Source organism: Sphaeramia orbicularis, chromosome 17, assembly GCF_902148855.1.
Source record: "Sphaeramia orbicularis chromosome 17, fSphaOr1.1, whole genome shotgun sequence".
Taxonomy (NCBI): Eukaryota; Metazoa; Chordata; class Actinopteri; order Kurtiformes; family Apogonidae; genus Sphaeramia; species Sphaeramia orbicularis.
Window position 1 is genome coordinate 3581525 of NC_043973.1, and position 27044 is coordinate 3608568.

At 38.3% G+C, this 27044-nt stretch overlaps 1 protein-coding gene across 1 annotated transcript in view; it reads right to left on the minus strand.

Moving 5' to 3' along the window:
- The window catches only part of LOC115437680 (sodium/potassium-transporting ATPase subunit alpha-2-like), an 86062-nt gene extending 73755 nt beyond the window's left edge, over nt 1–12307 (minus strand). Inside the window, exons 1-3 of the mRNA XM_030160992.1 lie at nt 12288–12307; nt 11266–11340; nt 1048–1107 (exon numbers count right to left, since the gene is read on the minus strand). Of these exons, the coding sequence (XP_030016852.1) occupies nt 1048–1107; nt 11266–11340; nt 12288–12299 (147 nt within the window). The 5' untranslated portion in view covers nt 12300–12307. The remainder of the gene's footprint in view (nt 1–1047; nt 1108–11265; nt 11341–12287) is intronic.
- Between the last annotated feature and the right edge of the window lie 14737 nt (nt 12308–27044).

Here is a 27044-nt window from a genome sequence, read left to right on the forward strand (position 1 = left end):
AAATCGAAGAAAATGATAATTTAAAAAAAGTCAATAGCTGCAGTGCTACACCAGTGACAACCACTGCCCCACAAGCACTGCCACCCCAATTTGACTGTCTTCACCTAATACTGTGAGATGCAGTTTGCTCTGACAGTCACTAAAACAACCTTCAAAGGCCTACTTTGGATTCTGGCACCAGTCTTTTGTCTGTGAGTGTATAAAGAGTGGACTTCACCTCTTTCTCCCCCTCTCATTCATCTTCTTCTCTCCCTGTTCATCTTCTCTCATTTCTCTTTGACTTCACCTCCTCCTCCTGTTTGTTTTTCCCTCATATTGTTTTTGTCATGTTGTTTTTCCCCTGGTCTCAGGTACAGTGGTGGAATTTGGACTTGTCATGAACAAGCCATGAAGTGTTATTACGCCGATGAACAATTTTGCTGTGTCGTATTTCACATGGCAGGTTATGTTGTCATGGCTAATACCAACTTGTTATTAACTCCTCAAACAATGTCAACTGTACATTATAACTGATCGAATGACACGTAACGACTCCATTCATACAGACTCACCTTCATGCTCATGACAGCTGTCGCATCAGTCTTAAGCACACTTCATATTAAAGTGTTACTAAATACAGCTTTAATGCTTCATTTTACACAGTCTGGCTGACAGTTTTCTTTTTTCAACCTGTGCTATTGGAGCTCCCAGCTTCTACATCCCCTAAAGCTTTTCTCCCAAAAAAATGTGTGACTAATACAGTAGTGTCAGAGGAAGTCGCAAATGGCTTAAACACTGTCATTGTCGTTGCTTCATCTGTGTGTATCTGCCTTGGTTAAGCCATTTATCAAAGTGTGTGAGTGTCTGCATGTGTGATTGAAGGATTAAGGATGAAGAAGGTGATCTGGGGACAGCATGTAGACCAACAGGATGCTTGGTCTCACTTTGGATGTTTCTCTGCCGCAGAAGAAACCACAGATTTTATCTCTACAAGGTGGTATTAAAGCTGACTTTGTTGTGTGTTTGTGTGCATGTGTTACTGTAATGAGAATGTGTGTGAGCTGTTACCTGAGCGAGGTCTAGTCCATAGCGTTTTCCCAGATCATCCAGGGAGATTTTGTGGTCATCCTACAGGGATAAAAAGACAAAATGTTTTTCAGTAAAACCAAGAAGACCGAGACTTTGAATTATTGCGGAAAAAAATGTTGCTTTTGAAATGAACAGAAAACTGTATCCTCAAAACAATGCATTTAATGGTCTGTTGAACCTCAGCACAGCTGAAAAGCAACGCTGCAGGAGGAAAATGTAACATGCAACTAGTTTAACAGTGAGTGGATCATGAAGAAATAAGACTGATTAAACTTCTATGTACCTCCACCCTACTGAAAAATATTTTATTCTCTCTATCTGACCTGGATCAAGGAACTTGATATATATGATTCATTCCTCAAGACAGATCAAAGAGGTCAAAGACTGGCTCACTCTTCCTGCATCTCCAAACAGCTAGAGCTGGGTAAACTGTCGGTCTCCAGCCATAAAATATGTTCTTCACTGATAACTTCAGGTTTACACAAAAATATACCAAGTCTACCAGAACAGGAGTCTTCAAGTAAAACAGCAAGAGGTCCAGCACATTAGCCCTCCTCTCAGACAGACAGACAGACAGACAGACAGACATATATTGTATTCCATTGCTAATGCACTTAACCCATAAGGACTCACTTTTGTGTCAACTTCCAAATATAACCTTTCTAAAGTGATTTATCACCATTTATTAAAAGATTATCCTCTGTATTTTGCTTTTTTTGTGTGTGTAAATCATGTATTTCCCTATATTTAAATCACCGATCATGTAGATATTCATTAAATCTCATTAAATCTCTCATCTCAAATTAAAAGGTTATATAACAAAACAGAAGAAAACTGAAGGAAAAAAATGAGTTTTTCAGCAAATCTCTCATTAACTGAATAAAAACCCAGTGTGTCCATCCACTGTCATTGATCCAACTCCATGGGTTTTACTGGTGAATCAATGTTGTAGAAGATGACGGTGTTTCCATGGTAACTACGGAGCCTCTGAACATGGGTCATATCTGATGACCATGAAAAGACGACAAACTGTATTTAACACCAATTATTTACACGTATTGATAGGTTTAATGGATCAACACGTATTGAATATTTTAGATCAATAGATAATTTAAGTCGACGGTGGATGTTTGGGACAGACAGACAGACAGACAGACAGACAGACAGACAGACAGACAGACAGACAGACAGACAGACAGACAGACAGATAGATAGATAGATAGATAGATAGATAGATAGATAGATAGATAGATAGATAGATAGATAGATAGATAGATAGATAGATAGATAGATAGATAGATAGATAGATAGATAGATAGATAGATAGATAGATAGATGGATGCACTATCTGTTAGGTATGTTTTGAGTATACATAATATTATAAGCCACTGTTAACCATCTGGTTTTCTTCAATTCCTTAAACCTTAAAGAAATAATAAAACACAATTTACAACTGTACGTCACACAAACCACAGTTGACTTAAAGAATCAAACACTGACTAGTGGTCCACATCATGGTCAAGGGGAGGTTTCACACCTGTACCGGATCACACTGGATCAAATAACCAAAAGTCTGGACTAAATGAGGAGGGTGTGAAAGCACCTTGGGTTTCCAAACCAAAAATACTCCATGCCAGAGTTTCCCTGCACAGTTTCCAGATTTTTTTTTTGTGTCTGTCCTCAGTAGGCATAGGATGGTTAGGGTGGATGGTGGATTTGCAAAATTCCCAATAAGGACCACAGTTCACATCTCAACTCCCTGTCATGGTCAAGGTTATTATCGTTAACGAAAACTAACGAAATGACGAAAACTAAAATTGAAAAAACATTTTCATTGACTAAAATAAATAAAAACTGTAATTAAAAGAAAAATCAATAACTAACTGAAACTGTATTGTGTGCTTATAAAACTAACCAAAATGTATAAAAATCTTGGATAAAATTCCCTTTGTTTTCATCTTTGTCAATGTCCAATTGATATGAAATCGATTTATTTTGCTCTAGCAATTTTAGCTAGAGGCACCATATGACACTTCCCGATCTGTCACTTCTCAACACTTGTGGTTTAGAGTCGTCTTCTCGTCCCCACTCTACCTGGAAATATGGAGACTAAAGTTGGGAGAAAGCAGCAAAGTTCTGTCTGGGATTTATGGGAATATAACGGCAAGGAAGAGAAAAGATTTGACAAAACTAAAATTAACACTAAAACTAAACTAAAACTAAGCATTTAGAAAAAAATGAAAACTAATAAAAATTAGCAAACCTGCTCTAAAAACTAATTAAAACTTACTGAATTAGAGAAAAAAAGTACAAACTAAATAAAACTAAACTATAATGAAAAATCCCAAACTATTATAACCTTGGTCGCGGTCCGCTCTGGCGTGGCCACTGGCTCCTCCCTCTCCATTCTTCCCTCAACAATCAGACTCATCATTTCTTTCACCTGTTGTGTTCTGCACAGCCACAGCTCCTCATCAACAGGAGCTGCTTACAAGGCTTCTATTATTTCATCACCTCACCATAACCCAGACTATTCCACCATCCAGTTCTACAGACTCAGACTGCCACTATCCCCCTTCAGGTTTTCTGTTTGTTCCTCACTTTGTATTTTCTGTTAATAAAATCTCTTTCTCCCTTCAGCACCGTGCGCATGAGTCCTATCATTTCCCTACAGCACGACACTCCCACAGGTTTTCAGAGTTATACAACAGAAGGACTTTGGTTGGAGTTATGAAAAGATATGGTTTGGTTTAAATATGAACTCTCACAGACCTAAACAGCCACTGGGGACCTAAATTTGGACCGATCTAAAATGTTTAGTCACTATTGATCCACTAATTCTGTCAATCCATGTAAATAACTGGTGTAAATTCATCTTCTCATGGTCATTACATACACTCAAAAAAATGATTCTTGGCTCTAATAAACATGAAGTAATATTTTAAAGTAAAATGTAACTGAAATATATGAAATTTAAAGTTTATTTATCCGAAAAAGTCAAACATAATGTGAATATGCTTAGTATAAAGTGAATCTAAACAAATAAAGTAAACTTTATTTACTAGATCACATAAAAAGGCTGAGCGTCACAGTCAAATACAGTTTATGTAAAAGTTTGCATTAACTAAAGCAAATCTGACTGAAGGTATTTAATTTATTCATATTGACTCAATATGATAGAAAAAACATTGTATTAAATGCAACTCTTTACATTAAACTTATGCAATAAAATTGCATGGAAAATTTACATGCAATTAAAATACATAAAGTCAACATTTTTGGCCGAATTATTTTTTTGAGTGATGACCCATTTCCAGAGGCTCCGTAGTTACCGTGGAAACATCTTCTATAACTTTGATTCACCTGTAAAACCCATGGAGTTGGAATGACAGTGGATGTTTATGTTCAGTTAATGATATATTTTAACTGTAAAAGTAATTTCTTCTTCAGTTTTCTCAGTTATGATATAATAATCACTAAATTAAGTCTGATCTGTTATGAACATATACACAACCTGTAAATTAATTATATGAAATTGCCTGATTTTCACTGAAAAATATTTGACACAGAGAATAATATAATAACTGATAACAAAACACGATGGTTAAATGCAGATACAGTTAATAAAATTCATTTTCTTGTCTTTACAGGTTAATCATATGTTGTGAGCCATGTTTGATCTTGTCTTTGCAGGGCTACATCTATATTCAAAGAAACTTAATCACAGAGGGAATTAACAGCTGTTTATATTTTCTGTTTATATTTAGACATAAAACGTCTTCTGTTAAAAGTCATCTGCAGTCATGTAATAAACAAAAAAAAGTTAAATGACTTCTCCTCCTACGTCTTCGCTGAAAAAATAATCAACTGTGAATATGTAAATACAGTCTGAACCACCAGACATTTTGTATTCTGAGTTAAAATAGTAGAAGAAAGAAAAAACTGATGACTGTGAAAACATCACGATGAAGACAAACTCAACAGTTATGGACGGTGGGCGTGGACACACTAAGCATTACTGTCGCAATATTTGTCAATGGAGTCTGTCAGCATTGAAGACAGTTAATCCACTTTAACCTGCAGGAGTCTTTGTAATGTGTAATGCTGCTGCTGCAAAGTTACAATGTTAGACTTAAAAACAAGATGAGATCACATTGAGTTGAAGAGGTCTGAACATGGAGTGAGTCTGTCCCACATCACACATCAACGAGTTATGGATCGTGGTAAAATGTTTTCATGGTATGTCGAATAATGTACTGTTTAGTTTATCCGATTACATGTTATTTGCTGTTACAGGGTTCCTACAGGTTTCTAAAAGTTAAATTTAACACTTTTTATGTATTAATAACGAATGATGATTGGGAAGAAACGTTCAAATCTGGACACAAACTAACTAACAGTCCAACATGGAGGGAGTTTGAATGGAAAGTGAAGATGCGTTACTTTAATACTCCATTTGTCACTGCAAAATATAGTAAAACATCAGATTTATGTTGGAGGAATTGTGGAATGGTGGGTGACTTCACTCATATATTTTGGGATTGTCCACAGATCAAAGATTTTTGGAAGTGTGTGAAAACAGAAATAAAAAGATTTCTTGGTATTGACCTACATCTTGATTTAACCCTGTATATACTTGGAATATTACCTGAAGATCTGATAGACAGAGATTGTAGCTTTTTATTGAAAGTCTTACTCGTAATAGCAAAGAAAATGATCACAATTAACTGGCTGAAACCACACACCCCCAACATAACGCAATGGATAGACAAAGTAAAAAAGGTTGTTATTATGGAAAAAACTACTGCAAGGTTACAAGTGAAACTAGAAAAATTTGAGAGAAGATGGAAACCAATAATTCAAGTGATACAAGAGCTCTAAATACCTCTTTTTGTTTTTAATATTGCTTTTTTTTTGTCACCTGTCTTGGTTTGGCAAATACATTTATTTGTGCTGGTGGAATATTAGAAGTCAGATTTCAAGAATGTTGTTGGTATCTGTGTAAAATATATATGACCTTGACATGTTTTTGACCTATATGTAAAAGGCGTAGTATGAGCAGTTATGAATGGAAGTAATGTGATATGGATCGAGTGATTTATAGACTGAGGCTGGTGTGATTTTTGTACATCTCCATGTGTTTTATATGGGTGGAATAAATAAAAAGTTCAAAAAAAAAAAAAATTGACCCTTTTTTTAAGATGGCTTAAACAGAATTTAATGGCCATTTCACAGCATACTGGCAAAAACGTGTGACTCCTAGAATTTATGAAAATGCATTTATTTGAGACTGATCTCAAGAAATAGCATTGTATGACACACCAGTTCTTATGGCATTTGGCGTGCTATACCTACGTGTTTTCAACCTTTTGCGTGTTATTCAGTGCCATTTGATTGTGTGTGAATTTACGTCAAGATCTCCAGTTCACATAACCCTAACCCTAACCTTTAGTGCGCTGTATTTGACGCATCGATTCAGGTTGGACAGAAGGCTAATAACGGCGTGAACATACACACAGAAAGCTTATAATGTGTACAGATAACACATGTGTACACCACTTCAACATGGCGTGTATATTTGGATGCTTCTATGAAACTGGGTTCATTTTGGTACCTGGCACTTTGTCAGCTTTTTTAGACCCAATAATAAAAGAGAAATGTAGACATATTTCCCCCCAGGATGTACCTAATGATGACCTCAGATAAATGCAAAAGAAATTATACTCTTGCTCTGAGCCATCCCAAAATTACTGAATTTTTAATCAAATATTGGGTCCAAAAATAGGACCAAAATTGGGACAGTTAAAGCTAACTAGGTGTCAGTGCATTTTAACTGAAAACATGTCTGTAAATGGTCTTATATAGATTATAAATAAAGACACTGTGTTAAATGTGTCGTTCCTAGGGGTTTTTGTAATCCACACATGTGGGTTTTTCATTAATCTGTCTCATTCCAGGTTTTGCTTGTAACCCATCGTGTCCACTCGCGTTACATGCAGAATCTGTCCAGTTAAAACATATAAATTGTGAGTGATTTCGCAACAGCAGTCTTTTATGTGAAACACTCTCCCTTGCATAATTAGTTTGATTCCCAATGTTAATACTGATTTTAATGCTTAAAGATGACCATAAGTTTTCTTTTCTCGGCTCCTCACAACTGTTAGTTTGTCAGACACCTGTGTCCTTCAAAACATGAATGTTTCTCTCAGTCAGCTTCTCAATTCTGCATATTGTAAGCTACTTTATCTCTAAAGATAGCACAACTTACAGTTTGACCTTTTAGCCCATAGCAGAGCATGAGCTCTCTCAGTTCTGGAATTCTACAAAGAGTTACTTTCCCTAACTTCCCAGAATGACTCCAAGGTCTTACATTCTGTCCTGTGTCCATCTGACATTCTTTCTTTTACTTAGCAGCAGCATCATACGTCATATTTTATATTAACCAATCCCATGTAAGCTTAGCACAGCCTCTATAAGTTAGACTGATTTTCTGTATTAGGTAGAACTGACTTCTGACAGAGGGCGAAGCTTCGTTTGTCAGTTTCTCACTTGTGCACAATAAAGGAAGGCCTGACTGAAAACCAATCCATTCTCCATGAATTTCTTTGTCGTTTACGCCTCCAAGAGACAAAAATGTACCTGTGAGAGAATAAAGAGATATTTAAAAAAAAAAAATAAATAGTAGCGCGTAAATTCCATATCCTTTTGACCGTGTTACATGCAGATTTTGTATAAAAGATAATATAAAAAAATATAAAATGTGATTTATCTGAAAAATAGTTTCTCTTTTATCTCAGTTAATATTTATTTTTAAAACAGACCCAAAGTGCTTCCAAACTTGCTTCATAACAATAGTCTACCTCTGGTTTGAATTTTTAGCCCCATGTCCTGTTTTTAGGACCAGTTTCATAGAAGCACCCATCTACACAAGTCATGATATCACATTGATTTATTTACTCCACCACCTTGATTCCCATCATTCCAAGTTGAATTGGTTTGTTGTACAAGGTGCAGCAAACTTCAAACACATTCCCCTCCACTCCTGTCAACCAGGTGGAGAAGGATCTTTTTTCCAAACAGCTATTATTAAACTTGATCCGTCGCTTAATGTTCCCTAAAGGCAGCTTTCTCAGGCAAAGCACACAAGTAATGGCTGCACATGTGTTGGGCTGAATGTTCTGTGATTATTTCTGCAAAGTTAGCGATTATTGTTTCCTAATTTTAATATAAATTGTCGGGTTGGAACTGAGTCAACTAACATTACTTTCTTTGCAGCGTGGACATTTCCCAGACACAGTTAAACACAATACAGCCAACAGGTTTACAGCAACATAATGTAAGACCTACCATATCAAATTTAATACCTTTTAGAGACTTTTTTAAGGTATTAAATGCAGATTTATAAATTCAAGACTTTTAAGATTTTTTAAGACCCCATGTGAACCCTGCTTTCTGTTGATTAAAACAATGGCGTACAGAATCACAAGTCCCCATGTTAATGCAAACAGTGAATGAAGTCATCCTCTAATCACAAACTAAAAGCTGTTTAGGATGATATGCAACTTATTCTTTTTTAATCATGATCTCTTTTTTTTTAAGTTTTCTCAATATAATACAAGTGCAGTGCTGAATGGTCCTTACAGAAATCTTAAGTAAGCATGGGTGTAAATCAATCGCAGCTAGCGCCATAGGAAAAAAAAAAAAAAACAACACAATAAAACAAAGCAAAACACAGCAAACAACAAACTGTAAATAAAATAATCTCTCCTCAGTCATTATCAGTGCACTAGACATAATAAAGGATCACTATCACGACAGAAACCTGCGCTAGGAGTAAGTACGGAGTAAGCAGCATTGTTAAACTGCACCTAAACGCCAAGCATTTACAGTGTCTGGAATGTTTTTAGGAGGGGACTCCACACTTTCTGGAATTTCCCATTTGATTGCTGAAGTGAGTATCTAATTTTCTCCAGTATTAAGGAGGACATAATGTCTTCTAACCACTGTGCATGAGTGGGAGGGAAAGCCTCCCTCCACCTGAGCAGGATTGCTCGTCGAGCCAGAAGGGCATATGCAACTTATTTGGCCATTTCTTACCCCCACAGTGTCTTCAGTTCAATATATAAAACTACTGCATTTAGTAGAGATGAGATGTTCATATAATTTGACAACCCATGTAGGTAAAGTCACTGTGCACAGATATCAGTCTGCACAGTCAGACACAAAGATACAACGAAGGAACACAAAAATAATTAGATATTTTTGCTGCTGTTTAGACATTTCTGAGAGGCATACCTGAAAAGTACCATTCTAATGTTGATTTAGATGTATGGAGAAATGTTGATATGAAACTTATTTTTGGCCCATGAATGTTAAAATGATCCATGATTTTCAGAATACAATAAAAAAAAAACCCAAAAACATTTTACTCTGGCAAATGGGTTGTCCGAGTGCTGCTGAAATGCGCTTCAGGACTGTAACAACCAACATCTCAGCTCTCAGCTGTCAAGATGGTGTCAGTCCCCCAGGGTTTCTTTCTTCATGGAGCACTAAGAGGGAAATATACCAGTGTCTTCACCAACAGTGGCTTTGGCAGACCAGAATAAAATAGAGCTGCTAGTGATGGCTCCATAATCAACACTTGCTTTGACATTCCTGAAACTGTTTGGTAGTTAAGCTTTATTCATCTGGCCTTACAGCCAATACTGATCACCCGTTGTCTGGTGGCAGTTTAAAGCAATTCGGTAGCACTTTATAACAAGTACACACAATGAAGCATTAGTTAAGCATTAACAAATACTGAATTCATCATTTATAAAGCATATTTCTGACATGAATACTCATTAATATATGGTTTAAAGCACAACTGGAAAGCTTTTACTCATCATTAATAAGCTCATCTACAATGTGCTTAATGATTGTATTTTCATACTTATGGATTCAGCATTTAAAAATTTGGTATTGCATCACTTACAAACCAGTTTTGATGTGCATTTATGCTTGCACATACACTATTCAAACATGTACTAACAGTTAGTGAATATGTTAGCAGGTATTTTATACGAACTCACAAATTTCTTTTCCAATAGATGTCCTATAAACAGTTATTAATACAAAAATTCATTATTTCAGGTAGTTATAAAGCACTTACTACTCATTAATTAAGTATATGGTGTGAGCTCATCGAAAGTGTGGACTATCTATGACATATAAAGCATTTACAAATGAGATTTTCTGAATCTGATTCTGAATCCATAATTTATTAAGTATGAAGATACAGTCATTAAGCACATTGTAGATGAGCTTATTAATGATGAGGAAAACTTTATAGCTGTGCTTATAAACCATATATTAATGAGTATTTATGTCAGAAATATGCTTTATAAATGATGAATTCAGTATTTGTTAATCCATAACTAAAGTGCTTATTAATGATGAGTAAAACATTTATAACTGTGCTTATAAACCATATACTAATGAGTATTCATGTCAGAAATATGCTTTATAAATGATGAATTCAGTATTTGTTAATGCTTAACTAATGCTTCATAGTGTGAACCTATTGTAAAGTGTTATCAGCAATTCTGGTGGAAATGTAAGAAATCACTGACTGGAGAGGTAGTAGTACAAGAAGCATGTAGATTTAAAAAAAAAAAAAAAAAAAAAAAGTAAAACACAAAAGTTAATCACAAAATGGCTTTAGGCAGGTGCTGAGAGTATCCAAGGAGTTCTTCTCTTTAATCAGTCACAGGCCAACTTGATAATTGACAAGAGCCGTTTTATCAGAAGATAACGCGAGCAGCAAAATGTACCCCAGTTTTTATGGGCATCACTCAGCTGTGTTTTGACAGCACCTCAAAGAGCTACAGCAACTGCACAAGACAAAAAAAAAAACCTCTGCACTACAATGTTGGTGGCCCACAAATTATTCAGTATCTTTCAGAACACAAAGAAGAGCAGCCGAGGGGAAGGGGGGGGAGTAGAAGAGGACGGGACCGGCTCATCTACAACAGACTACATTAAGCAGCTTGGATTGCCATTTTGTTTACGGGCCACTGTTTTCATTTATAGCCTTGTTAAATAACCTGTAGTGTCTGGTGTGATGCTGTTTGGGGATCATTTGGGAGCAGCCATGATGGAATCAATCACAGTGCAACGTGAGTGTAGGTTGGAGGACTGGCAGCTTGTTTTTCTTACCAAGGCCACCTCCTTCTTCAGCTCATCCAAATCCCTGTCCTTCTTCTTCCTCTTCCCTCCATTCTCAGCACCGTACTGGAGGAGGGAGAAAAAAACCAAACAAAACAAAACAGAGATTTAAATACATCAGGCCTGGAGGCTATCACCCCAAACCTCCACAGACACACTGAAAGGGGAGAACACTTGTCGTGGCCACATTGTGCACATCCATTTACATTCATAGCCTCGTGTTAGGAGCATCACTGCGAGTACAATGGACTTTGGTTCATTTCAATCTTTTGGCACTATCGGAAAAAACCATTCTCTAAATGCGGAGAAGAATTTTTTTTTTTTTTTTTCCTACTCCCCGTACAGCATTGGTTCCTCATTTATGAGTGTGTGTGCGTGGCATGAACAGTTGGAAGAATGGTACATCATGGAAATCATCTGCTGCTGTCAGTCTGCTTCTTTTAGCAGCACGTGTGCATGTCAGCGAAGGAAGGGACACACAAGAGAGAATAGGAGAGGGAGAGCGTGAGAGTGACACGGTGGGAAAAAAAAAAAGTAATCAGAAAAAAAGCCAAAGAGGGAGCACGGAGTCGGTGGAGTGCCTGAAATGTGTCTGGCATAGCAATTTCCCCCCACTGTGTGTGAGGAAGATTACCAGGCTGTCCTCCCATAAAGCTAAATGGAATGGGCCTGATGGAGAGAATAAAAACAAAATTACGTAATTACCCGAATAAACAGCGAGCCGGGAACGAAAGTTAGCGAGGAGCAAAGCCATCATTCCTGAAATGTTACTATTAAAACAAGCATTGTGATGCTTAGAGACAGTGAGGCCTGCAGTCGCAATCACACAACCTGGTACTTTTCCATGATGCATGTCCACACCATATGCTATTACTGTATATATACAACTGGAAAAGCATGCAAAGTCTGCCATCACCCATTCAGTTCTAACATGAAAAGGGGCTTCAGTATAATATGACATCAAACTACTGTGCATTTAAAGAAAAATAAAGTCAAATGTTCATCCAACTCACCCCTCCGCCCATGTTGGATGTCCAGTCGTTGGCAGGTTATAATGTGAAGGACAGAACTCAGGGGCCCGGGTGCAGCCGAGACCTCCCGCCCCCACGTGTGGAAGACATTGGTGGCTTATTTTGGGCCTGGTAAAACCCCTCTGTAACCCCTGCCACACAAACAACTCACCATTCCCTCCCTCCTGCTAGGGGTAACCTGAGCCACACAGACCCCCTCCTTTCATCCCTCCATCCCCTCATATTCCCGGGACCCCACACCCCCCCCCATCACCACTAAAACATTCACACACAGAGAGGGGCGTCTGTGTGTGTACCTGCACCTGCTCGATATGTTGGCCGACCTCTTACAACACACACACACATATGTTCCTGAGAGGAAAACAGTCCATCAATTGCAGCTGTCAACGCAACATGCACTCTGTATGGTTCAACTGCACTGAATGAACAAAATGTGAGTTAACCAGTGTGGTGAAGGTTACTCTGCAAACGTACTGTTGGAGGTAACAGATTATTACAGAACCTGGTGGAAATGTAACATGTGTAAATACTTCAATGAACTTATTGCTTTTGATTACTCTGATGGCAACCGGCAGGAAAGCTGTAAAGTTAAATATAACACAAATTAATGTCAATTATTCACTAAGTTGTAATTTCTGATTTCATTGTTTGCATTCTTTGCACAGCGTACCCACTAGAGGTGTGGAAACCTATCAACGATGCACCATGATGCACACACCATGACTGAATCGAATTGTGAGGCCGGTGGATATTCACAGCAATGCTTGTAATACTCTGCCGAGGGATTTCTGTTTTAATAATGTTTACAAACTGAGGAGGGTCACACACACATACCTGCATTGAATAGATGCTGCTGTATTCACTGTAGACTATTAAAGTGTGATTTTTCAAGGCACTTTCTGAATTAACCCATAAACACCCAAATATCTACCATCGAACAAAATCGTCTACTGATCTAAAATGTTTAATAGCCTACATGTTTGATAGTTCCGAACAATACATGAAAATAATTGGTGAAAAATACAGTTATTCATCTTTTCATGGTCATCAGATATGACCCACTTGGACATTCAGAGGCTCCATAGTTACCATGGAAACACTGTCATCTTCTACAACATTGATTCACCAGTAAAACCCATGGAGTTTGACAAATGACAGTGGATGGAGGCATTTTTATATATTCAGTTATTGATATCTGTACTGAAAAACTCACTTTTTCATCAGTTTTCTCTATTTTTATACAATAACTTTTGAATTTACTCTGAGTTTTTATGAATATCTACATGATTGGTGAATTAAATATAGGAAAATACATGATTTTCACTGAAAAAAAGCCAAATACAGAGGATTATATTGTAATAAATGACAACAAATGACTTAAGAAAGGGTAAATAGAGAGAAAAATTCATTTGGGAACTGACATAAAAGTAGCACTGGGTCTTTATGGGTTAAATGTTATTCATATTTATCAGACTTCTTTATTCACAGTGAATTAAGAGACGGAATGGTAGTTATGAGTAAGATTGAGAACTGAGGAACCTAACATATTGAGATGCATTGAGAGTTGTCATCTATTTGTATCACTGACAAATGAATCTTTATCAGGTCATATCATGAGGCCAGTGAAGATTCATACCTTTCCTGGATACCCATCTGTCATGGTAGACACAGAATATTTAGAGTCATATGCATTTCCATTGGGAGAGGAGAAGTGATGCCAGCTGCTTTGAGAAACCAAAATAATACTCAACGTAATGCAGATGGAAACCATCCAATATCTTTGGCTCCAGAAAGAGTTTTTTCTGGCTCTTCAGATAGCAAAGGTTGCCGACTCGTGACTGAACCTAAGGGGTATGTCTTTGGGTGGTGGGTACCTGGAGAGAACCCCCACAGATACAGGGAGAACATCCAAACTCCACACCAGTCTGCACTGGAGTCAAACCCACAACCTTCTTCCTGCGATATGAGGAAGCACTATATTCACACATAACCTGTTGAATCAACAGCATTCTGATTACTATCTGGAATTAATTCCCTGCTCATAGTAAAATTAATATTTTTCTAATTAGTATTTTCTCTCTCCATTTTTAAAAACAATTCTGTCCACACAACCACACCATGAAAGACTGTATCTGTGTGCATACCAGAACACAAAAGAGTTTAACCTGTCACAGACCACAGAGTGACTGGACGTTCAGATAATACTGGACATAGTGGACACAGAGGCTTTAGTCTGAAGGAGAAGACCAAAACGAGTTGGATGATAAACTGAAGTTATTGTGAAAATGTTGTTTGGATTGTCTCTGTATTCTTTATATTTCATAGATATCACCACAACAGCAGTATGTGTGTCTGTCTCCAAGTGTGTCCATGCTGACTGTTCTACTGCAGGTCATCCACTGATTTATACATCAGCATAACACACATATGAAAGGTATCTGCCATGGTGTTGTTCCAGGCATTTACAGGTGCATGTTCATGATACAAAGCAAGTTCAGTGGCAGATCCAGAAAAAATGGAAGGGGGGGGTGCCACTTGGGGGCGGGGGGGGTGGGGGGGCATAAATGTATGATACAAACATATGTGATATCGTTCTCCTAATTGTCATACAGAATTATGCATTACAGTCATATTTCAAAACACAACACACTCTAATCTTAACCAGATACAGTACAGGCCAAAAGTTTGGACACACCTTCTCATTCTTTGCATTTTCTTTATTTTCATGACTATTTACATTGTAGATTCTCACTGAAGGCATCAAAACTATGAATGAACACATGTGGAATTATGTACTTAACAAAAAAGTGTGAAATAACTGAAAACATCTCTTATATTCTAGTTTCTTCAAAGTAGCCACCCTTAGCTCTGATGACTGCTTTGCACACTCTTGGCATTCTCTTGATGAGCTTCCAGAGGTAGTCACCTGAAATGGTTTCCTAACAGTCTTGAAGAAGTTCCCACAGATGCTTAGCACTTGTTGGCCCTTTTGCCTTCACTCTGCGGTCCAGCTCACCCCAAACCATCTCGATTGGGTTCAGGTCCGGTGACTGTGGAGGCCAGGTCATCTGGCGCAGCACTCCATCACTCTCCTTCTTGGTCAAATATCCCTCACACAGCCTGGAGGTGTGTTTGGGGTCATTGTCCTGTTGAAACATAAATGATGGTCCAACTAAACGCAAACCGGATGGAATGGCATGTCACTTCAGGATGCTGTGGTAGCCATGCTGATTCAGGTTGCCTTCAATCTTGAATAAATCCCCAACAGCGTCACCAGCAAAGCACCCCCACACCATCACACCTCCCCCTCCATGCTTCACGGTGGGAACCAGGCATGTAGCATCCATCCGTTCACCTTTTCTGCATCGCACAAAGACACGGCGGTTGGATCCAAAGATCTCAAATTTGGACTCATCAGACCAAAGCACAGATTTCCACTGGTCTAATGTCCATTCCTTGGGTTTCTTGGCCCAAATAAATCTCTTCTGTTTGTTGCCTCTCCTGAGCAGTGGTTTCCTAGCAGCTATTTGACCATGAAGGCCTGATTCACGCAGTCTCCTCGTAACAGTTGTTGTAGAGATGTGTCTGCTGCTAGAGCTCTGTGTGGTATTCATCTGGTCTCTAATCTGAGCTGCTGTTAATTTGTGATTTCTGAGGCTGGTGACTCAGATGAACTTATCTTCAGCATCAGAGGTGACTCTTGGTCTTCCTTTCCTGGGGCGGTCCTCATGTGAGCCAGTTTCGTTGGAGCGCTTGATGGTTTTTGCGACTGCACTTGGGGACACATTCAAAGTTTTTGAAATTTTCTAGACTGACTGACCTTCATTTCTTAAAGTAATGATGGCCACTCGTTTGTCTTTACTTAGCTGATTGGTTCTCGCCATAATATGCATTCTAACAGTTGTCCAATAGGGCTGTCAGCTGTGCATCAACCTGACTTCTGCACAACACAACTGATGGTCCCAACCCCATCAATAAGGCAAGAAATTCCACTAAGTAACCCTGACAAGGCACAGCTATGAGGTGAAAACCATTTCAGGTGACTACCTCTGGAAGCTCATCAAGAGAATGCCAAGGGTGTGCAAGGCAGTCATCAGAGCTAAGCGTGGCTACTTTGAAGAAACTAGAATATAAGAGATGTTTTCAGTTATTTCACACTTTTTTGTTAAGTACATAATTCCACATGTGTTCATTCATAGTTTTGATGCCTTCAGTGAGAATCTACAATGTAAATAGTCATGAAAATAAAGAAAATGCGAAGAATGAGAAGGTGTGTCCAAACTTTTGGCCTGTACTGTATGTCTGCTGGCAAATTCACTCTTTATGGCAGTGTGTGTCAACCCTGGGGTTGGGACCCCATGTGGGGTCGCCTTGAATTCAAATGGGGTTGCTTGAAATTTCTAATTGATTAAAAAAAAAAAAAAAAGTACAGTTGCTGCCTTATCGGTACAGACAGCTGCCTGTCAGCCAGCTGAGCCCATAAAGAAAAAAAAAAAAAGGAAAAAAAGAAAAATAGAATAGAAAGAGAAAAAAAGAAAGGAAAAAAAGGAAGAAAAAAAAGGGAAAAAAAGAAGAAAAACAAACAAACAAAAAAAAAAAACTAATAAAAATATATGGTGAGTTCACAGAGACATTCACAATTAATAAAAGACAAAATGTGAAGCTGAAACTGCAGCACTGTGGTTCTGTTTATCTGTCAAATGTTCATTGTGGTCAGTTTCAGATGCTGCAGCTCTTTCATAATTCATAGTTTCAGTTCTTGTTTGTTCAGTATTAATTGTCAGCCTTGTAAATCACAGCTGGACTGACTGGACATATCCTGACCAAGGAAAATCAGATTCTCCCTTTGTGCAGTAATCTACACCTGGATTTTCTGCCTCTGTCCACAATAATATACATTATAAAGACTAAATGTCCTCTAAAATTAACATTTATTTGCAACATAGTATAGCAAACGGTTACATGATCAAAAACAAATTAATTTTAGCAAAAAAATTGTCTCAGTTTTCAATGTCTGGGGTTGGCAGAAATTTGTGATGTTAAAATGGGGTCACGAGCCAAAAACAGTTGGAAACCACTGATTTATGGAAACTGTTGATTAACATACAACTAAAACAAATAACTAACCCTGAGGCTTAGATGTAGTAGTAGCATGAGTTGTTTCTACTTGGTAGAAGGCCTACTAGTAGTTCATACAGGAACATGTGCATGTACAGTAGAATACTTAACCATCTCTCAAACAAAACACTGTGACGATTCACAAACTGCTGACACGTGTCCAACAGCCAGTAAATGCAGTCAAATTTAGCTACACACACCAGTTAGATATAGGCCTGTGTTGGACAACTTTGTGTGATTCACTAACTCACTGGCTGTGTTCTGTGGTAAATGTCATGCAGTTCTGTAGTTCCAACTGTTTAATCATGCATTCCATACCTTCTGTGGCTGTCCGTTTGTTTTTCTGGCATGCAGACCCAAATGCTTCTTGAATTAGACAGTTGCCTCTTCATGATTATTAGACTTCAATCTAGTTCAGATTTAACCCCCTTTACTGTATTTAACAGCGTGTGTTATAGACCCCCCCCCCACCCAATACAAGAGGCAGGAGAGCCTTGCGGTGCAAAAAAATGTGCACAAGCACCATCCACAGGAGTAAATGTCTGATCCCATAAAGACTGAGGACAGGTATACACCAAGTTGTTTGGTGGCTCAGTGGGTGTTTAGTTCAGTGGGTAAGGTGATGAACACTGTAGGAGACTTAGGATCAAATCCTGGTTGAACTGCTTCTTTTTTTTTTTTTTTTCACATTTTCAAACTGGGGTGGCGCGGTGCCGAGGGAGCCAGTAGGTAAATCCACCATTACTAAGTTAAATCAATTCCATGACCAAGCTTGTTTTTGCGATTTACCCATTTTACAAATCAATTTTCCGTATTGAAATGGATTGAAAAATAATTAACCCTTTTCAGCCCCAAAAAAACATCAAAAAATTCTTTATTAAGGGTTTTCAAAACAGAAAAAGTGCAGTTAGACAGAAAATAATGATTATATAAACAAATAAACTGGTTTTATTAACTTATTTACCTGTAAGATGAGATGATCTGTGTGTGAGGAATAGGGGTGTGTATTGGCAAGAATCTGACGATACTATGCAAATCACAATACTAAAATCACAATACAATATATCATGATATATCATGATATTGTTCAAAAGGCAGTTTTTTTGTTTGTTTCTTTTTTTAAATGATTATTTCCTTGAAGAATTGAATTACACCAGAAATATGCACAAATACTAAACACATTTTATTTGATCAGAACAGGATCTAATGCTATATCACAAAATGTTCCTGTGTTCAAACTGAAATTATATTTTACAGACACTACAGTTTAAGATCCTGTTCAAATGTTCATATTCTATTGGTTCAGAACATCAGAACATTATTTTTGTGCAATCCCAACAAAGGAACTAACATTATTTAATAAGAGTCTTAAATAATAATAATAAACAAAATATGAACAAAAAAGAAAAACAAAAATGAATCTCCACAATATCTGCATTTGAATAAATACCTAGAAATATCAATACAGTACTTTAATATTGATACAGTATTGTGAAATGAAATATCGCAATATATTTTCTGAAAGAGAATCTCCTTCCACTAAATGTTCAGTAGTTGACTTTCTGGCTTTTTCTCTCTTCACTTTATTTGTTCTTTCTATCTTCGCTGCCATCACTGTTATCACAAGTTTTTGTCCCTAAATTTAATTTAACACCACATAACTGATATTTAGTTTAGAAGATGAATTATTTGTCATGAGCAAGCGTGGCTCAGTTAATGCATTTTCTTTATTTATTTCATTACAATGTTGAAGATATTTGTGGATGTGGGTGTGTACGTGGGGTGTGAGTGTTTGTATGTCATATGTGTTTCAATGATAGCTCAATGTAATATGAAAGATAAACTTATTACAGTGGTTAAACAAGTGTCTTGTGGTTAAAAATAATTTCTTGGCACATAAAGGGGGGTTTAAAATAGCTCATCTGAATATTTGCAGTTTAAGGAATAAAATAAATGACATCTCAGACCTATTACAGAATCATAATTTACAGATATTAGCCATATCAGAAACATACTTAGAATTAACAATTAACAGTCCTGTGTTGAATATAGATGGATATAATTTTTACAGGCAGGACAGAAACTTACATGGAGGGGGAGTAGCTTGTTATGTTCAAAACCATATTCCAGTCAAAGTTAGAAGAGATCTTGCCATAGCAGGAGTTGAAGTAATATGGCTACAGCTACAGTTACCTTATGTAAGGCCTGTCCTTCTTGGATGTTGTTACAGACCACCGAATGCTTCTGTAATGTACCTGGATTAAATATGTGAAATGTTGGATAAAGCATGTGAAATAGGAAATGAAATCTACTTCTTAGAAGATTTTAATATAGACTGGAAGTCTGCAGGTTGTACATCAAAGAGTAAGTTGCTTTCGTTAGCCAATACTTGTAATCTGTCTCCAGTAGTTAAGGATTACACAAGAGTAAGTTTTAAAGCTGATGGTACATACTCAGCAACTCTTATTGATTTAATTTTTACAAATGCAATAGACTTATGTTCAGAGGCAGTTTCTATTCCAGTTGGCTGCAGTGACCATAATTTAAACGCAGTTAAAAGAATAACAAAAGTGCCTAAATCAGGTCAGAATTTTATTTGTAAAAGGACATTTAAAAAGTTTAAAGAGAATGATTTTGTAGAAGAGATAAGGACTATTGATTAGTCAGAGGTTACACAGCAGCAGAATCCAGGTAGAGCTGTGGCCATCCTCAACAACTTGATGACTCGGGTCATAGAGGGTCTGCACGTGACATCACCGCTAGTAGAAGTCACCGCGGTTACGCCCACTGAGTGGCAGAAAGAGGGAGATGAGTGGTAGTGTTGGCTTCAATACTGTCTAAACTTAAGAACAGCATTTAATAAAAAGAAATGGGGAAGAGCTGTTGTACGACTGATTGTATGAACAGGTTTGAAAAGCCGTCGAAGCTATCGTTTTACAGACACCGACTGATGATTCAGTTGCTAATGGGGATTTTAATAAATGAAAAATGAAAATCACTGTCCGCACTTGCAGGTGGTTTCATTAAAAACCTGTCCAGACAAATCTGCTTTGTTCTGCTTTTCAAAACTTTCTGAAAATGCACCAGACCATGATCATTAAATACAGCAGTTGAACATGTGAAGTGAGTGAGCGGAGGCGTCACCTGTTGTGAGGAGTACCTGCTCGAACTGCACATTTCCACTCCTATTTCAAAGTAAAAATTCTCCAGAGCTGTGAGGTTCTAGTGTATTTTCATTTTCCCTGTCCACACTGTGGACTGTTCCTCATGATTGGTGACCACTGTCATGTTGGATTTTTGGAGCTGTAAGTGACCATATTTGGACAAAAGCGGGGGGGGGCTGCAGGAGAGCAAGGGCTCATGGGTGAATTAGCACTAAGTGCAAACTCAGTGACTCTATGAAACACCAGAGTTCAGGTACCAGGAAGTGAGCAACAAAGCCTGACCCAGCGGACATTAAAACCTTTAAGTTAAACTGAGATCTGATGGACTGAAGATGAGATAGAACACTTCTCAGACAGTCCAAGTAAAACAAATGATACCACAGGAGTCCTAAAAACAAAAACCAACAAGTTTAATCTAAATCTTTGGGAGCCGAGGCTTTTTGGAGCCAAACCCAGTTATTATCAGTGGTATACACTGGTTTCATTTTGAAGCCAAAGTCTTTGTCCCTGGTCCAAAGAGATACATACTGCATATCAGTCTTTGTCAAATGGGGGTACGTGTACCCCCAGGGGTACCCGAAAGAAGCCCAGGGTACTTGAAATGTTTTTGGAAAAACACATTAAATAAGTCATCATGTACTGAATACAAAATGAGAATTAATGCTGAAATATAAAACACAATAAATACATTCATTTAATAAAACTGACATCCTGCCCTTATTCAATTTCAATATTTTTGAAAACTGGGAGGCCCCCCTAAGCTTAGGTAACGTTTTAAGAATATTTCTATTTTATTACCTCCGCCAAGGAGGTTATGTTTTTGCCAGTGTTGGTCTGTCTGTCTGTCTGTCTGTCTGTCTGTCTGTGCAAGATAACTGAAAAAGTTAAGGACAGATTTGGATGAAAATTTTAGGAAATGTTGATCCTGGCACAAGGAACAAATGATTAAATTTTGGTGGTGGTCAGGTGTGGGGGGGCCACGGGGGCCCACTGATCTGCCTTGGTGGAGGTCTGCGCTCTCTGAGTGCTTCTAGTATTATTAAAGATGAGTTTGAGTCATTAAGTGATTTTTTTTTGTTGTTTTTTGTTTTTTACCTCCACCAAGGAGGTTATGTTTTTGCCAGGGTTTGTTTGTTTGTTTGTTTGTTGGTTAGTTAGCAACATAACTGAAAAAGTTATGGACAGATTTTCATGAAATTTTTAGGAAATGTTGATACTGGCACAAGGAACAAATGATTAAGTTTTGGTGGTGATCTGGGGGGGGGACTCATCTGCCTTGGCAGAGGTCTGCGCTCTCTGAGTTCTTTTCTAGTTTGTTAATTTATTCATTAATGACCAGTTCATTTATTTTCCTTATCAATGACAGAGGACACTTTTCAGTTTATATTTTACACACAAAATGCACTTATAAAGATTTGTTATTTTTAATGTATTGTTTACAAAGGTTTGAAAATAAAAACAGACACCTTTGGCACAGGAACCAATTTTGCCTAATTTTTTCAATCAAAAATGCTGAAGCAAAAGGTACTTGGGTAAAAAGTATATTTCTGGGGGTATGCCACTATAAAAACTTTGATAACCCCTGCTGTACATACAAATAAAAATAAAATAAAAAATCTCCTTGGGAAGGAGTTTTTTTTTCTTTTTTAAGAAAATCTGTTTTAGTGGAGTATGGGCTCAAGCAGAGATAAATTACCATTTTTCACGAGAGAACATGAATTCCTATTTTTCTCAATAACTGCATTTGTTACTGGGCTTTTGGTAAACAAATAATTATTGAAGTATCCATATTCGACTCTGTTTTTTCTCATTCAAGGTTTACCACTGACAGAGACCCACAACGTTGAACAGCCCAAACCCACTGAACAAAGAAATCAACTGAAGTGTTTCCAACATGCTTTCACTGGATGCATGTGATGCTGAAGTTGACCATGAATATCCAACCGACTGAAGAAAACGTTCAACTGAACAGGACATTTAAACTAGGAGAAATTAAAGTTTAATTTCCCTCGCTCCTTTTAAAACATTCCCCTATAAACCCAACAAAAAAAATATACAAAAATAAAAAATATATATAGGGGTAAACAACTTCTAAAAAATGTAATGAATACGAATTAAATATGACAATTTAAAACGTGTAATCTCTCCCATTACCGTCCTCAGGGCCTGGACTCTGACCAATAAGGTGCAGAGATTTATATTTACTAAACCTGTAACGGTACACGTACCGAACCGAACCATTTCAGTACACACCTGTTCGGTTCGGTACACAGCTGTACCGAAACGGCACAGTATGATGAGAAAAAGAAAAAGGAACGAAAGACGTCGTTCGATGCGGAACTTCAAATCCTCGCAAGTTTCACACGGACATACAGAAGGACGCACACATTGACCCGAAATATGAAATAGCAGTTGATATAAGCTTAAAAAAAAACAACAAATATGATGTGAACCTGGAAGGAAGAGACTGAAGACCCTCCACCATCAGTCCAGTCCAGTTTGGATCAGTTCAGGTTCAGGTGAAAGACAACAACCAGGAAAGAGATGGAGATAAGATGGACGTTGTTTGGCCCCTAGGAACTACGGTAGTTCTAAAACACTGACACTAGCTCTGTCTGTCTGTCTGTCTGTCTGTCTGTCTGTCTGTCTGTCTGTCTGTCACGTACACTGTATAATAGAGGAATAAATAGAACGTTGAAAGTATGTAAAGTTTCACTTTCGTTTCGCGACAGCGTTTGTTACGTTAGTTATGGACCGCACCCCCAGCTATATAACTGCGACCCCCCTACCCCCCGGCACCGACAAAAAAAATAAATAAATCCCCTGTGCACACAGGCACACACAAATACACACAGTGTCCTAAACAGTTTGTTCTCTGTCCTAAAATAAATAATCTGGTTCATTGTGTTGTCAGTGTTTCTCTTCAGTTTGTTTCAACAGAATACCAGTTTACCCTCTTGTTAATGTTGCACTTCATGTGGAATTTTTGTTATTTTTATGCAGAATGTGAACTGAAAGAACTGCAATTAGATTTTTCTTGTTTGTTCGAAACTACCTTTGAGGGAAAAGTGCAATACTAATGTTCAAAATACATTTAGTAATATTAATAATTTATTTTATTTTCTATTTGATTTGTAGCAGCAGAATTATATTATTCCTGTTTTTCTATATTCTATTGTCTCCAAAAATTGGGGGAAAAATGTTTAAAAAATTCATAAATGCATTAATAGACATTTTGAGGGGTTTTCTTTCTTCCCGTACCGAACCGAAAAAAACCAAACCGCGGCTTTCAAAACTGAAAACATACCGAACTGAACATTTTGTGTACCATTACAGGTCTAATATTTACATGTTGTGTATTTTGAGTCTAAAATAACTCTGAAAAACAGTAGAACGCTGCTCTTTGTCTTTTTTTTTTTTTTGTGCATTTTGTTTATCATTATCCAGGACGATGTGTTTGTATAATACATATTTATGTCCCAATGGCGATGAAAAATACAAGTTATTGGTCAGCACTTCCACATAGCCCACTGTATATATTTTAACTACAGTGATAATGAGACGCTGATACTGAAGCTCAGGATTTATAATGAAGGGAATTCAGAGCATTCAGCTGTTTGGATGCGGAGCACAGACCACAGTGAATCCTTGGGCCTGTTCAGCAAATAAATCCTGTGGTAATCTGTTTAATCATCAGCGTATTGATCCTCAAAGGCGAATCCGTTAACATCATTTGAGCGTTTGTCTTCAGCTTGAATTCAAAGCGACTTGCAGCCACTGTGGTGTTGTAATTAGCTTCAAGTCCAGCATATTTAAACCATACGGAGGGTCATCGCCACCGCGCCCACATAGCAGATGCAGCCTGTGATCCAGTGTCACATACACCACCAAATATCTTCTCACTGTCAGGAGCCACTTATGGTTTGTATTGATTTGGAGGTTATTTATACATGAATGAGCCAATAGTGCGGATGCTCTCAAGAATTTTTCCACGAAAACAAAAGATAACAAAGGGATTTATTAGTTTGTCCTTAAGCTTGTTACTGGGGCCCGACATGTCTTTATGCCGAAGGATTACTTGTGGTTTGTCATCAGATTTCACAGCACTGATGACTCAATTCTAAACCCTTTGCTCATGTAAGGGGCAGGTGATTGGGTTAAAATCCTATATCACAGTATTAGGGCTGGGAAATATATCAAATTAATTCTATTAACTCATAAGAACCCAGAGTGACATTTGTGTCAGTTCCCAAATGATTTTTTTCTACACTGTAAAAAAAATCTGTAATTTAACAGAATTTTTACTGTTTATTTTACAGATTTTTCCTGTATTTTTAAGATACAGGAAAATATCAGTGAAATGACAAAAATAGACTGGGATTTTACATGTCAAATGTGAAATAACACATAAAAACTGCAACTGTGAATAACCAAAAAATTTCATTTTTTTAAAAAGAATTTTTTTCTTTTTCACAGAAAGATACAGTTAAAATACATTTACAAATGTATCATAATTTCACAAATATTTCTTTTCTATTTATGAGATTAAACTGTTGATTTAAAGTTTAATACTGTAAAAAAAAAAAATAATAAAACAAGATAAATTTACTGACAATTAACCATTAAAGAAGTATTTGTTTTGTAAGTTTAACAAGACTTGTTTGTTAATTGACAAATATCTTGTGTAATTACAACAAAAATGTTGAATAAATGTATTTTTGTGAATGTATAACATGTATAAGCACTGATAAACTGTCCAAATACAGTTTTTTTTTTATCAGTGGATTGTACAACTTAGTCTCACTGAAAATTATTTATATATATTTATAGATAATTTGATTGTTTTAATACATGTAAATATTCTTTATTAATATTCATCCGGCGCCTCAGGAGGGGAAAGCAGTGCGCCACCAACACTGTTTACAGTGGAAGTGGGGAGCTGCTGACCTCGACTGGGGATGTTGTCGGGCGGTGGAAGGAATACTTCGAGGATCTCCTCAATCCCACTGCCACGTCTTCCATAGAAGAAGTAGAGGCTGAGGTCTCAGAGGTGGACTCGTCCATCACCCAAGCTGAAGTCACCGAGGTGGTTGGCAAGCTCCTCGGTGGCAGGGCACCGGGGGTGGATGAGATTCGCCCTGAGTACCTTAAGTCTCTGGATGTGCAGGGACTGTCTTGGTTGACACGTCTCTGTAACATTGCGTGGCGGTCGGGGACAGTACCTCTGGATTGGCAGACCGGGGTGGTGGTTCCCCTTTTTAAGAAAGGGGACCGGAGGATGTGCTCCAACTATAGGGGGATCACACTCCTCAGCCTCCCGGGGAAAGTCTATTCCAGGGTACTGGAGAGGAGGATCCGACCGATAGTCGAACCTCGGATCCAGGAGGAACAATGCGGTTTTCGTCCTGGTCGTGGAACGCTGGACCAGCTCTATACTCTCCATCGGGTGCTCGAGGGTTCATGGGAGTTCGCCCAACCAGTCCACATGTGTTTTGTGGATCTGGAGAAGGCGTTCGACCGTGTCCCTCGTGGTATCTTGTGGGGGGTGCTTCGGGAGTATGGGGTCCGGGGCCCTTTGCTAAGGGCAGTCCGGTCCTTGTATGACCGAAGCAGGAGCCTGGTTCGCATTGCCGGCAGTAAGTCAGACCTGTTCCAGGTGCATGTTGGACTCCGGCAGGGCTGCCCTTTGTCACCGGTTCTGTTCATAATTTTTATGGACAGAATTTCTAGGCGCAGCCAAGGGCCGGAGGGGGTCCGGTTTGGGGACCACAGGATTTCATCTCTGCTTTTTGCAGATGATGTTGTCCTGTTGGCCTCATCGAACCTGGACCTTCAGCGTGCACTGGGGCGGTTTGCAGCCGAGTGTGAAGCGAGCGGGATGAGGATCAGCACCTCCAAATCCGAGGCCATGGTTCTCGACCGGAAAAAGGTGGTTTGCCCTCTCCGGGTCGGTGGGGAGTCTTTGCCCCAAGTGGAGGAGTTTAAGTATCTCGGGGTCTTGTTCACGAGTGAGGGAAGGATGGAGCGTGAGATTGACAGACGGATTGGTGCAGCGTCTGCAGTGATGCAGTCGCTGTACCGGTCGGTTGTGGTAAAGAAGGAGCTGAGCCGAGAGGCGAAGCTCTCGATTTACCGGTCAATCTACGTTCCTACCCTCACCTATGGTCATGAGCTTTGGGTCATGACCGAAAGGACAAGATCCCGGATACAAGCGGTCGAAATGAGTTTCCTCCGTCGGGTGGCTGGGCACACCCTTAGGGATAGGGTGAGGAGCTCAGTCACCAGGGAGGAGCTCGGAGTAGAGCCGCTGCTCCTCCGCGTCGAGAGGGGCCAGCTGAGGTGGCTCGGGCATCTGTTTCGGATGCCTCCTGGACGCCTCCCTGGGGAGGTGTTCCGGGCATGTCCCACCGGGAGGAGACCTCGGGGAAGACCCAGGACACGTTGGAGAGACTATGTC